This window comes from Hipposideros armiger, unplaced genomic scaffold (genome assembly GCF_001890085.2).
Source record: "Hipposideros armiger isolate ML-2016 unplaced genomic scaffold, ASM189008v1 scaffold_390, whole genome shotgun sequence".
NCBI lineage: Eukaryota > Metazoa > Chordata > Mammalia > Chiroptera > Hipposideridae > Hipposideros > Hipposideros armiger.
This window is the reverse complement of record NW_017731740.1, coordinates 1331959-1344016: the sequence shown is the minus strand read 5'-3', so window position 1 is coordinate 1344016 and position 12058 is coordinate 1331959. Positions and strand designations below refer to the sequence as shown.

At 46.6% G+C, this 12058-nt stretch overlaps 1 protein-coding gene across 1 annotated transcript in view; it reads right to left on the bottom strand.

Moving 5' to 3' along the window:
* FRMD4A (FERM domain containing 4A) overlaps positions 1–12058 on the bottom strand; it is a 327824-nt gene that overhangs the window by 79891 nt on the left and 235875 nt on the right. The window contains exons 14-16 of the mRNA XM_019663415.1: positions 10390–10440; positions 9400–9433; positions 6308–6344 (exon numbers count right to left, since the gene is read on the bottom strand). Of these exons, the coding sequence (XP_019518960.1) occupies positions 6308–6344; positions 9400–9433; positions 10390–10440 (122 nt within the window). The remainder of the gene's footprint in view (positions 1–6307; positions 6345–9399; positions 9434–10389; positions 10441–12058) is intronic.

The following is a 12058-nucleotide window of genomic DNA, read 5'->3' as shown; positions in this document are numbered from 1 at the left end:
GTCCTCTCTTTGCTGCTGAACTTCTCCAGCTGGCAGTTTCCTTATCAAAGCAAAGACCGCACAGTTGTTTGCGCCTCCTCTGCCTCTTGCCACACACACACACACACACACACACACACACACACACACACACACACACTCACTCACGCCGCTTTCCAGTTCAAAACCCGGCAATGTGGGTGTGGATTTTCCTGCAGGTTTCTGAACAGGGAAAAAAAACCCAGTTCTTTTCAAGTTGTTGCTGGCTGTTTTGCCTTTGTTGAGTTCTCCTAGACAGTTCCCAGCTCTGCAGACTTTTCCCTCCAAGGGGAGGAGAGAGCGGGGAGAGCAACAGAGAGGAGGCGGGCTGGCGGGAGGGAGCAGAGGAGTGGAGCGAGTGCGAGCAGCTCAGGAGGCAGCGGTAGCCATCTGCGCAGAGGGCTGCCTGGGGCTTCCTCCCTCCAGTGCTGAAATGGGGAGGCGCTCGAATTCCCAGCCTCCCACCGGGACTCCACTTCCTGCCCACTAATGTGTAAGAGCTCCGACTCACCCTGGAGTTCTAGCAGCTCAGGAAGCTTCCTTGCAAAGGGCGGGGGCTGCCTTGACCTTATTTCGGGGTAGGCAACTCAAGATAACAATACGAGCCTGTCAAGCCCTTGCATCTTTCTGCAGCACAAAGAACACCAAGGGTCCTGCTGCAGACATGGGCTCGCGCAGGGAGGGTGAGAAAGGGTATGAAGGCAGTTCTGACACGTGGGCAGTAAGGAGGATTTCAGATGGGCACCCCCCACCACCCCTCAGGCCCTGGTGGGCATGCCTCCTTCCAAGAGTGAACCCCTTAACTAAGAAGCTGACTGAGTGACTGGGAGCAATTAAGGCTGTAACACTGCTCTGGGAGGGGGCTGTTGTTCATAGCCCTCTGGGAAATGTTAAAAGAGGTTAAAGTGATGCACACATTATTTATGTTTATAATTGATGCATACTGCATCCCTCCGATAGATTTACAATTTGAGTTTATTTTGCTCAAAGAAGGGTACAGCAGGAACCCCGTCCTTGTCCTCTATCCTGGAGTGGCTGACTCCTTCCAGGGTCCTGCCAGAGGCATATACTTTTCAGAGTCTCATCCTAGACCCAGAGTCCTCTCATCCGGGCTCCTGGCCCTCTCTGACCAGCTCGCGGTTTCCCCTCCTTAAATTTGTGACGGCAGTTTCCCCAGTCCCATCAGCCCCTCCCTCCCAGGCCCAGGACACTGCTAGTCAGGGCTTGGTCAGAGGACTCCACCCCTTTGTCAAAGGGCCTGGAATAAAAACAAACAAACAACAACAAAAAACGGTTTCTCGAATGGCTGCATTCTTTTCTCCTCACAACCTGCTCGGCAGAATTTTATGCTTATCTGTCTTGCATCATAAGGTGGAGAACCTCTATCCTCCTGTATTACAGAGCCACCTCCTTGGTCCACAGCTCCAAGTACATGTCACTCTGAAGCGAAGGGAAAGTATAATTTTCTTTCTCCTTTGGGGTATATTCCAAGTGGGCAGAAAGAGGGTTCAAGGAAAGCTAGTGACCCAAAGCCCTGTCCTGGCTCAGGCAGCTTTGTGTCAGGTCACAGATGAAATGCCATCTGAGGAGAGCCGGTATGACTTAAATGACAGGTCGGAGTCTCAGCTCCTAGCTGATGCTCTGCTATGCTAAATCCCTCAATGAAAACACCCAGAGTTCCTCTCTGAGCCCCGGTTGTTAGATATTTATAGATGTTCCACCTGGACTTACACACAGCCAGGAAAGGACCAGAACCATCGGATTGTGACACTGATCTCACAACCTGGATATGGCATACAGACTAAAATGGCCAGGCACACAGCCTCTGCAGTCTGACTGCATCTGTTAGCATCCAGGCTCATCTACCTGCACGTTGTCTGTCTGCCCTTAGGCAAGTGACAGCACTTCTTTTAGCCTCAGTTTTCCCATCTGCAAAATGGCAGTAGTGGCCCCTTCCAGGTACACCTCAGCAGCAACAGACACTCAGCACAGCATCTCAACCAAGTAAGTGCTCAATGAACTTAGACTTTATCATGAGTGCTAATTGTTCTGACTTCTCCCACACCCTAGCAAATAAAAGAGAACCAAATTTATTCTTTCTTAAATTTTTGAACTCAAGCCCTGACTTTGGGGTTTAAGAAAATACAATTTGATTATTTGCAGACTGGAGATCTCTAGGGAAGTGTACAGAATTAGTCCCCCCACTGCTCCCTCTTGTCCATTTCCTTCGAAGAAAAGGGTAGATGGAAGACAGTCCCTCAGGGACCCTCAGCCCCTGTGCTGCACCCACCTCGCCCAGGACCACCTTGATGGACGTGTGACCAGAGGGCCCGGTGCTCAGATGGGCCCATTTGTTTTAACACTCTGCTGTCCCCGTCTTGAAATGCTCGAAGTCTAGACGGAGGGGCCCTGCATTTTCATTTTGCTCCGGGGCTGAAAACTATGTCCCTGCTCCCCATCTTTGGTCCTGGTTGGTGCTGGTACCGCAGGCAGATCTTAGGGTAAGGTGTCCACCCTGCATCTGCTGGGCAGACCTCTAGGAGCTTCCTCCTCTCCGTCAGAAGGAAAGTAAACCTGGTGTGAGCGTGCCTGCAAACACCTTTCTTGGGCCTTTCGTTCAGAGCCCCACCCGGCCTGGTGAAGAACCTCTGAGCCAATACGCAGAGGGGCTGGCTTCCTGGCAGCTCCCCCCCGGCACCAATCCTCGCAAAACAGAACACAAACGGGGCCTTCTCTTGAAGTGCCCCTCATGCTGCTGGTATGGAGGGCCTCACCTCTGCCAATGGGCCCAAACCAGGCTATCTGGCTCTGCTGTGGGCCTTCCATGCATCCCACCGCTGCTGCCCAGGGCACCCTGGGCCCCTGGCTCCAGCCTTTCCCTAGGATGATGTGCGGCCTGTAGACATTTTCTCACAGGTGGCAGAGCTGTGGCTTTCCCTCTCGTCTGCTGGAAGCAGGGATTCAAAAATTGTTTTTTTTTGCAAACGAAATACTGGGAAAGGAGGGTGGGAATGAGATGACTGGGGGACAGTTTTTCAGGACAGGATGGCATTGGGACATTTGCAGGGTCCGCGGAACTGCAGAAGAAGTGTGCGTGTGGGCACACTGGCCAGATCCTTCCTCTCCACTTGGGGGCGTGGTGGGAAGGGTTGGGCAGCAGGGGTACGAAGGCAGTGGGTGGGGCTGTTGGCTGCCAGCGTAGTCACCCCTTGTTATAAACGCACTGTCTCTTCATGGAGGGCTGTGTGTTTCTAGCCCCCAGACCCCTGTGCCCCAAAGCCCAGAGGCCCTGGCTGCTAAGCCCTCCACTGAAGCTGGCCGAGTAAAAACAAGCCAACAAACAGAAGAGGCTGGACCTTGCGTCCCCTTTGTAAACAGGTGGCACTGGGATCCAATGGCCGGTTTGGGGGCAGCTCCTGACACTCAGTGTCACTTCAGGAGGGCCTCCCTTGCCCAATGCAGCATCCTAACCCTGCCACCGGTAAAGACGTCCTCCATGTGCCTCGTGACTGTCAAGACCCATCAGACCAACACGCGCTGATCACTATGACTGGGCTAGTTCCCTGAGGATTCAGTATAACTCCTGTGGTCAATTATGCCCACGGAGCTATGTAATTAGAAGCTAAAACAGACGGTCTATCAGTAATCAAAGGATATATTAATTAATACCTATTAAATCACGGCCTCTCTAGTACACCTCATCTGAGCATCTTTAAAAGCTCTGCAAATGTCCCTTCTTTGATCTTTCAGCATCCCTGAGAAGAGTGAGTGGGACATTTCCTTTGTGGGGAAAATGAGGCCCAGGGAAACTAGGGGACACTGTCTGAGGCCACACAGCAAGTCGGTGACAGAACCAGAAACAGGAGTCAAGGGCACCTGGCCCATTACTCCAACCTCTAACTATGTTCCTTTCCACACGGGCCCACCAATCAGTGGGAAGAGCTCGTACTCACTAATGGCTGGTTAACTTTATGACTGGCATGATTTTTACAAATGAGCAACAGTGAGACTGTAAGTAGGAAGTATAAAACCAAATCTTTTCAGTCCTATATAGTGGTTTTTCTTCCCCTTGATGCTGTAAATGTTAAACATTCTTTCTTTCTCTTCTTAGCACTGGACGCCTTAGTATTCAGTAGCTTTCAACCCAGGACTAACAAATAACAAAAATCATGATGAAGAACAGCCTTAATAATCTGGGGTTTGAAAAGGAAGAAGAAAATAATTTGGGCTTGCACTGAAAACAAAAGTGTCGAGAAACCGTCGGAAGTGGTTTCACTGAGACGGTGTCTGTTACCGTCACTGGGACCATGGCTGGCATTAGATATGATTCACAGTTTCTGACCCAGACTTGTGATTCTCAAGGGGTCACAGGTCCGCTCTTTCCCCTTTTTGGGCCTCGACGTCCTAATGTATAACGTTTATCCAGAGAGCAAACAAGAGTGGCTAATAAATATCACCTTTGAGCCCCGAGTGCGACAGACTACATATAAACACTTAATGGGCAGGACCTGGTTACTGGATCCCATTAGCTGGTCTGTTGGATTCCCACATCCTGTGTATGGCTGAACGTCGAGCAGGAAAGGGCTAATGTCCCCCCCACCCTGTTCTGAGTGGGTGAAGGCACAGCAGGGACAGACGAAGGAGCCTTGACTCCATGAGACTTCCTCCCTGCAAATGTTTACTGAGTGGGGGACAGCATGTGGGTGGTGTGCAAGCTCTTAGAATCATGTGGAAATAAAGACTTGAGAGGAAGCTCACTCTGGTGGCTCTGATTCTTGACTAGGACTTCAGGGAGCCTTGTCTTCCTCCTGTCCCTGAGGCTGAGTCACCAAGCCTCAAAGCTCTTAGGATCATGTGGAAATAAAAGCTGGAGAGGAAGTTCACTCTAGTGGCTCTGATTCTTGACTAGGACTTCAGGGAACCTTGTCTTCCTCCTGTCCCTGAGGCTGAGTCACCAAGCTTCTTAATGACCTCTCTCTGAGCAACTTCCTGCATCTGCAGAGAGGCCATTATACAGATCTCCAGCAGCCATCTGGTCTAGCCTCCTCCTTCTGCAGATAAAGGAAGCCCAGTGGAGAGGTTAAGGGACCGGTCAGAGTTTAAATAAGTAATTGGTGTCGGGACATACTCTTGTAAATTCTGTCCTGGGCTCTTTCTAACACACCAGGAAGACCTGATGATGAGCGAGAACAGAGCTGTTTCAAGCTGATGGTTAAGTAAATGATCACTTCTTCAAAGGCCCTTGGCAGTCCACATGCTGCTGAACGCTTTCCAGACACCAGCAAGGAGTTGTCTTACAAGAATTAGGTTCATGACCAGGAATAGCCTCTGAGCTCAGAATGAAACACACCAACTAAAAAATGTACTTCTTCATTTTACTTCTGCTCTGTTCACTTTCTAGAAGCAGGGCTGTCACTCACTAATCTCTAGGTATATTTATACTTTCAGCAAAAAAAAAAAAAAAATGAGTTGCCACACATCTTGAAGGCTAGGCTACAGGACAAAAGGAGGAGCTGCTGAACCCCAACTAGATAGAATTTAATAAAAATGTTAGTGTGCCGGGCCGGCTGAGTGGCGCGATGGTTAAGAACTCGCTTGGGATGCCAGAGGGCCCCGGTTCGGATCCCACATATGAGGGCAAGTGACACTGCCCTCTACAGCTAAGATGCTGAACAACAGCTCAACCTGGAGCTGGGCTGCCGGGAGTCGCTGGCGACGGCGTAGGCTGCAGTCCCTGTAGCAGTGGGTTGCCATGGGCTACCGTGTGTAGCCAGCAGCCAGCGTGAGCGGCCAGCAGCCGCAGTGAGCGGCCGTCCAGAAGCCGGCGACTGATCTGCCTCGCCAGGGAAGAGCGCAATGATGGTGCCAACTTGGGCCAGTGAAGCAGTGTCCTCCACAACTAGATTGAAGAACAAAACGACAGCAACTTGTCTGTTCCCCTTCCCCTAATTCCCCAGTACTGTTCCCATCCCCCAATTACCCAATAAAAATCTTTAAAAAAAAAAAATGTTGCTAACCTTAAAAAAAAAAAAATGTTAGTGTGCCACGGAAACCCAGCCTGTGCGTTCAGAGAATATCATCAGGTAAGCCCTGATGAGGTTCTGCTATTATGGGAGAACCAATTCTGAGGAACGACAGAAGCAGGTATATGTTTTTAGTGGGTTAACACCATATGTCAGTGATTGTTTGTATCAGTTGCATAGGCATTCAATGTATTTTATTTTATGCTTAAAGAAGAGAGCAGCAAGGCCCTGAGGTTTTCGACATCGAATCCCATCCCCTTTCCAACCATTCCAGTGCTGTCTACTTCGTACAGGTCTATGCTACTAGGGAAAAAAAGGACATGATGTCTAATGCATATTTATATTTGTAAGGAGCTTGCAATCTACAATAGTTGGGAAGATGTGACATACACAAAGTAGACGGTATTCATGATACAGTAATTAACTTCATGGTGCAGTTTACAATCATCTATAGTTAACTGAAGACTACACAAAGAAATGGAAAGATATTTCGTGCTCATGGACTGAAAGAGTTAACATCATTAAAATGGCCTTATGACATAAAGCAATCTACAGATTCAATGCAATCCCTAATGGCATTTTCCACAGAAATAGAACCAAAAATATCCTAAAATTTGTATGGAACCATAAAAAACCCCAAAGAGCCAAAGCAATCCTTAGAAAAAAAAGAACAAAGCCAGAGGTATCACACTCCTCAACTTCAAACTATATATACTACAAAGCTACAGAAATCAAAACAGTATTTTATTGATTGGCAGTAAAACAGATGCAGACCAATGGAGAATAATCGAGAGCCCAGAACTAACCCACTCATATAGGGACAACTAATTTAATTTATGACAAAGGGACCAAGAACATACAACAGAGAAAGGAAAGTCTCTTTAATAAGTAGGGTTGGGAAGACACATGCAAAAGAATGAAACTGGACCACTATCTTACCCCATACACAAAAATTAACTCTAAATGGATTAAAGACTTGAATGCAAGACCTTAAACCATAAAATACACAGAAGAAAACATAGGTGGTGCTAAGCTCTGATTTGACTCCAATGGCAAGGAAACAAAAACAAACAAATGGGACTACATCAAACTAAAAAGCTCTGTACAGCAAAGCAAGCCATCAGAAAAAAAAAACCAAAAAGCAAAAACAAACAAACAAAAAAACCAAAAAGGCAACTTACTGAATGGGAGAAGATATTTTCAAATTATACACCTGATAAGGAATTAACATCCAAAATACATAAAGAACTCATATAACTCAACAATAACAAAATGAACAAACCAATTAAAAAATAGGCAGAGAAACTAAATAGACATTTTCTCAAAGAAGACATAAAGATGGCCAACAGGCACCTGAAAAGATGTTCAACATCACTAATTATTAGGAAAATGCAAATCAAAACCACAACAAAATGTCACCTCGCACCTGTTAGTATGGCTATTATAAAAAAGACAAGAAACAAGTGTTGGTGAGGATATGGAGAAAAGAGAGCCCTCATGCACTGCTGGTGGGGATGTAAATTGGTACAGCCACTATGGAAAATATTATGGAGATTCCTCAAAAAGTTAAAAATAGACGTATTTATCACCCAGCAATTCCATTTCTGGGTATTTATACGAAGAATATAAAAACACTAATTTGAAAATATATATGTACCCTATGTTCACTGCAGCATTATTTACAATAGTCAAGGTATGGAAACAGCCTGAGTGTCCAACGATGGATGAATAGGTAAAAAAGATGTGGTGTATATATACGCACGCATGCGCGTGCACACGCACACACACAACGGACTACTACTCAGCCTTCAGAAAGATGAAATCTTGCCATCTGTGACAACATGGATGGACCTTGAGGGTACTGTGCTGAGTGAAATAAGTCAGGTGGATTAAGACAAATACCGTGTGACATCACATATGTGGAATAAAAAAACAAAACATACAAAAACAAAAACAAACTCAGATGTAGACAACAGATGGGTGGATATCAGACGGGAAGAGGGTGGGGAGGGAGGCTGAAATGGGAAAAGGGGGGCAAATGTATGCTGATGGATGGAAACCAGACCCTTGGTTGTGAGCATGCTGTATACAGATGTCGATTTATAAAGCTGTGCACCTGAAACTTATGTTATAAACCAATGTAACCTCAATTAAGGAAAAAAAGAAAAAAAGTCTTCTCTAGTTTCTGTGTCAGGCTTTTAAAACTGTAAGTTGTTGCGCCCCCTTATTAAGATACGTCTTATGCATCTGTCTCAGATAATCAATACTCATGACCATTGTTTTTTCTCCACTGCTGCAGTTCATCACTTTTAGGGGCAAGAATGCTGGGTTAGAAATCAAGAGGCCTCCGTGACAGTCCTGACTTTGTAAGTCCCTCGGTATCTCAGCCTCCTTTTCGGTAAAAGGAAGGGTGTGTGGTCCATATTCATATATCCCATGCATGGGTATCAAGGTCAGCATTATAAATCCCCAGAATGTCACGCTGCTTCTCTTTGGAATTTAAAAATAAAGTAGCTTGTTTTAAACGTTTCCTACTTATGGGAGACAATATAGAATAGTACTGATTAAAAGCACGGTTTTCAAAGCCACACTGTCTACCACTTAACTGGCTGTGTATCCTTGGCAATATAATTTGTGTCTTAGTTTTCTCATCTTTGAAATACTACTACTAACAAGTTTCATTTTCGTGGGGCTGCCATAGTAATGAATTAATACATATAAAGTGCTTAAAATGACACTCGGTACATTTATTATTTACTATGGAGTTAGCACTCAATAAATACTAGCTATGATTATGTTCTTTCCCCTCTATCATTTGCATGCCAATGTTATTCTTAATGTAAAAAAAAAAGTTCTGAATACTTTGAATATGTATCAGCCCAAAGTACAGGTTTGCGTAATTTTCTTTTTTTTCTTTTTTTTAATTATTATTATTATTATTATTTTTTCTGCGTAATCTTCTTTAAAAGATGGCTAATTAGGGTGAGGTGGGCATTAAAAAAAAATGTTTTCTGTTAATTGGATTTTGTACAATGTAAGTAATAGGCCCAAGCTGGGTTCTCATTGGTTTCATGTGAGCTGGCGTTCAGAAAATTGTCTTTGGGCTCGCTGGTCCCAGTTCTTACCCAGCCAGTTCCTGGGTCCACTGCAATTCTGATCTGTGTCAGTTTTGACCATTTTCCTGCTATGACTTCTAATCTTAAAACCTTCACCCCAAGAAGAAAGTTCTTTATTGTAACATGGCTCAGTATTACATGGAATGGACTATACTGGGAACCAAATGAGGCCCTCCAACACAGACGAACTGTGTTCCCAGATAATTCGCTTACAAAGTGCGTTTCAGCATGTCCTTCCTTACCTGCAATGAAAGAGCTCCTGGCATCGATTATCTCCTGAAAGAGCCACAACCCCAGCAAAGAAAACAATGGCTAATTTTTCTCCTCAGCCAGACCTAATGGGATCAAGATGTCCCCCTGGCCAGCTGCCTCCTCCTCCCTGTCGGACAACACGAGCTCTAAATTGATTTCGTTCATTCAATGACAGATGCCCAGCGCGCCAGGCCTTGACCCTTTCATGGATGGCCTCTTTTTAACCCATAGAAACCCTTTTAGCTTTGGCCTGGCGAGTCATTACTAGGGGAAAGAGAGAAAAGGGTCCACAAGTACTTAACGGGCCTAGAGAGAAGCAGGCCATTTTTTTCCCTCCCCATTGGACTCAATTTCCTTTTCTTTTTCTCCTGGGAGGGCTCTCTCTCTACACGTATATGATTTTCTGTGTACTTTGGCTTTTCTCACAGAAAGACGTACCATAAAGCTTTGGCAAACATAAAAACTTTAAAGAGAAGCTGAAAGTGTTTTGTCTGTCTTATCCTCAGCCTCCTGATGTAATTTCCTCTCTCCTCGGAGTGGCCCCTGGGGCGTATGAAGGTTCTGTTCGGGCCAGTCATTGCAGCATCTGGGTCTAGCTCTGGGTTTTTCGGCAGCGCGCACTGTGGCCCAAGTGCGTGCGGCTTCCCTTCCCTGTGCTCCAGGCTGTCCTTTAAAAACAGGTAGAGGCTAATTACACCTGCTGACTTATGCCAATGGGAGGCTTCAAAGAAGGAATTATTAGTCCGAGGAGCATCTGACATCTGAATTATGATGGGCCATTTCACCAGCAATGGCAAAAGCCTATCTCTTTTTGGATTGGTGTAGGTTTTGTTTTGTTTTGTTTTTAGGTTTTTTTTGTTTGGACTACTTTGGAGGGCAGACTTTGAGGGAAATTTCTATTTTTTTGGGGGGGAGTGGGGGGTTGGCCATTGTCAGTCCTCTTATGCCTGGTAGCTCTGTCCAGAGGTGTGGCATCGCACCTGGCTCCATGGAAGATGGAGACAGGATGGAGTGCAGGTTGGCCACCAGCTCTGTGTGGAAACAAAGGTATGTACTCATTACTAAAACCTGTGTAATCAAGCTTTAAAAAAAAAAAAGGTTGAACTGACAATACCCTCTTATCTGTGTGAAACAAAGTTAAAAGAAGTTAATAAGCCATCAAGGCTCTTTGGGAATGATTATTTAAGAGCGGCTTGTGTGCACTTTAAAACACCCAGTGCTTCAAGAGTTGGCCCATCCTGCCGGGTACGGTCTCGAGACGTGGTTTGTGTGGTTTCTGTGGGTACTCGGAGGAGGCAGAGCATCTGCTGCTGAGATCTCAGGTGTGAGCACCAGCCTCTCCTGGTTGGAAAGTGTCCCAGGGAGCGTGGAGGCCGGGCAGGCACGGGGCCAGGGATTGGCAGCTTGCTTTTCAAGTCAGGCTGCCACTGAGAACACTTGTGGTCCTGCTGGCTGCTTTGCAACGGTGGCTGCAGCCAGCAGAGAGGGGAGCCCGGGGTCTGCCCCACTTCAGGCCTGGCTTTCTGCTGGCAGGTCCAACCCCTCAGCTGGCTACAGGCACGGAGGAGGGGCCATCTCTGCAGCTGGGGTCCGGGGTGACTTAGGTGACTTCTCTCTCCAGATGCTCTTGCTGGAGCAATTTTGTACCTTCTCCATAATTTTTCCCTCCCAGAAAGAAGAGAGCTGAGGGCATGTTTTCCAGAGGTGAGGACTTCACTCTAGGATCTCTGTCTTTCCAAGGAGGGCTGCTCCTATGTAAAGCTCTGCTTCTGACCTTATTTGCCTAGAGGAATTGTGAAGCAGGTAGGTCAACTTGGAGAACTGGGAATTTGGGGTGGGGGTGGGGGGCAAGAGCAAAGGAGGAAATGGATCTTTCTACTCAGCAGCCTGTCCTAAACCACCTTTTTTCCACCAGGGCTGTCCCTAACCCACCAGACTTCCAGGCCCTAATCCAGGCTACTTCTCCCAGGTCGTCATGTATGCCCCTCTGCCAAAGCACTTGTCATCCTGGGCTGCAACTGTCCTTGTTACTCAAATGTCTGCTCTACCAGACTAGGCACCTGGAAGATATTTTCCTGGCATTTGGCACAATGCCTGGGGCATATCAGGCACTCGATAATTATTTGTTGAGTTGAGTGAATGAATGAAGAGCTTTATGAGGTAGGTATTATGGTAACCAAAGTTCAGACGGGTTAAATCACTTTCTCAAAGTCATATAGGTGATAAATGGTAGAAGCTGGTGTTTGAACCCTTATCTGTTTGCTCACAATTCAGGCACCTTCCACGATATTAGGAACCATCAGTGGTTGAACCTAGACATCTTGTTAAAAATACATTTCTAAACTACAAGGGCTGTGGCAAGAGGCAAGTGACCGTAAAGGCCAGCTCAAGAGCTCCAACCCTTCCCTCTTCTGGTCACTCTAACTGAACTACACTGGATTCCAAAGTAAATGGGGGAAGTCTACGGTCTTAGGAGCTCATAGGCTCAAGCTGGAACCCTAGTTCTGACCTGGAGTGACTCCATGCCATTCAGGCTACCTGGAACGGCCTCAGCTTGCTAACAGGAGTGACCTGGCACAGGTTGGACCCTCCCTGAGTCCCTTGCCCCACCTGTGGGCCCTGGGAAGTGAGAGCTGGTTCACACTGACA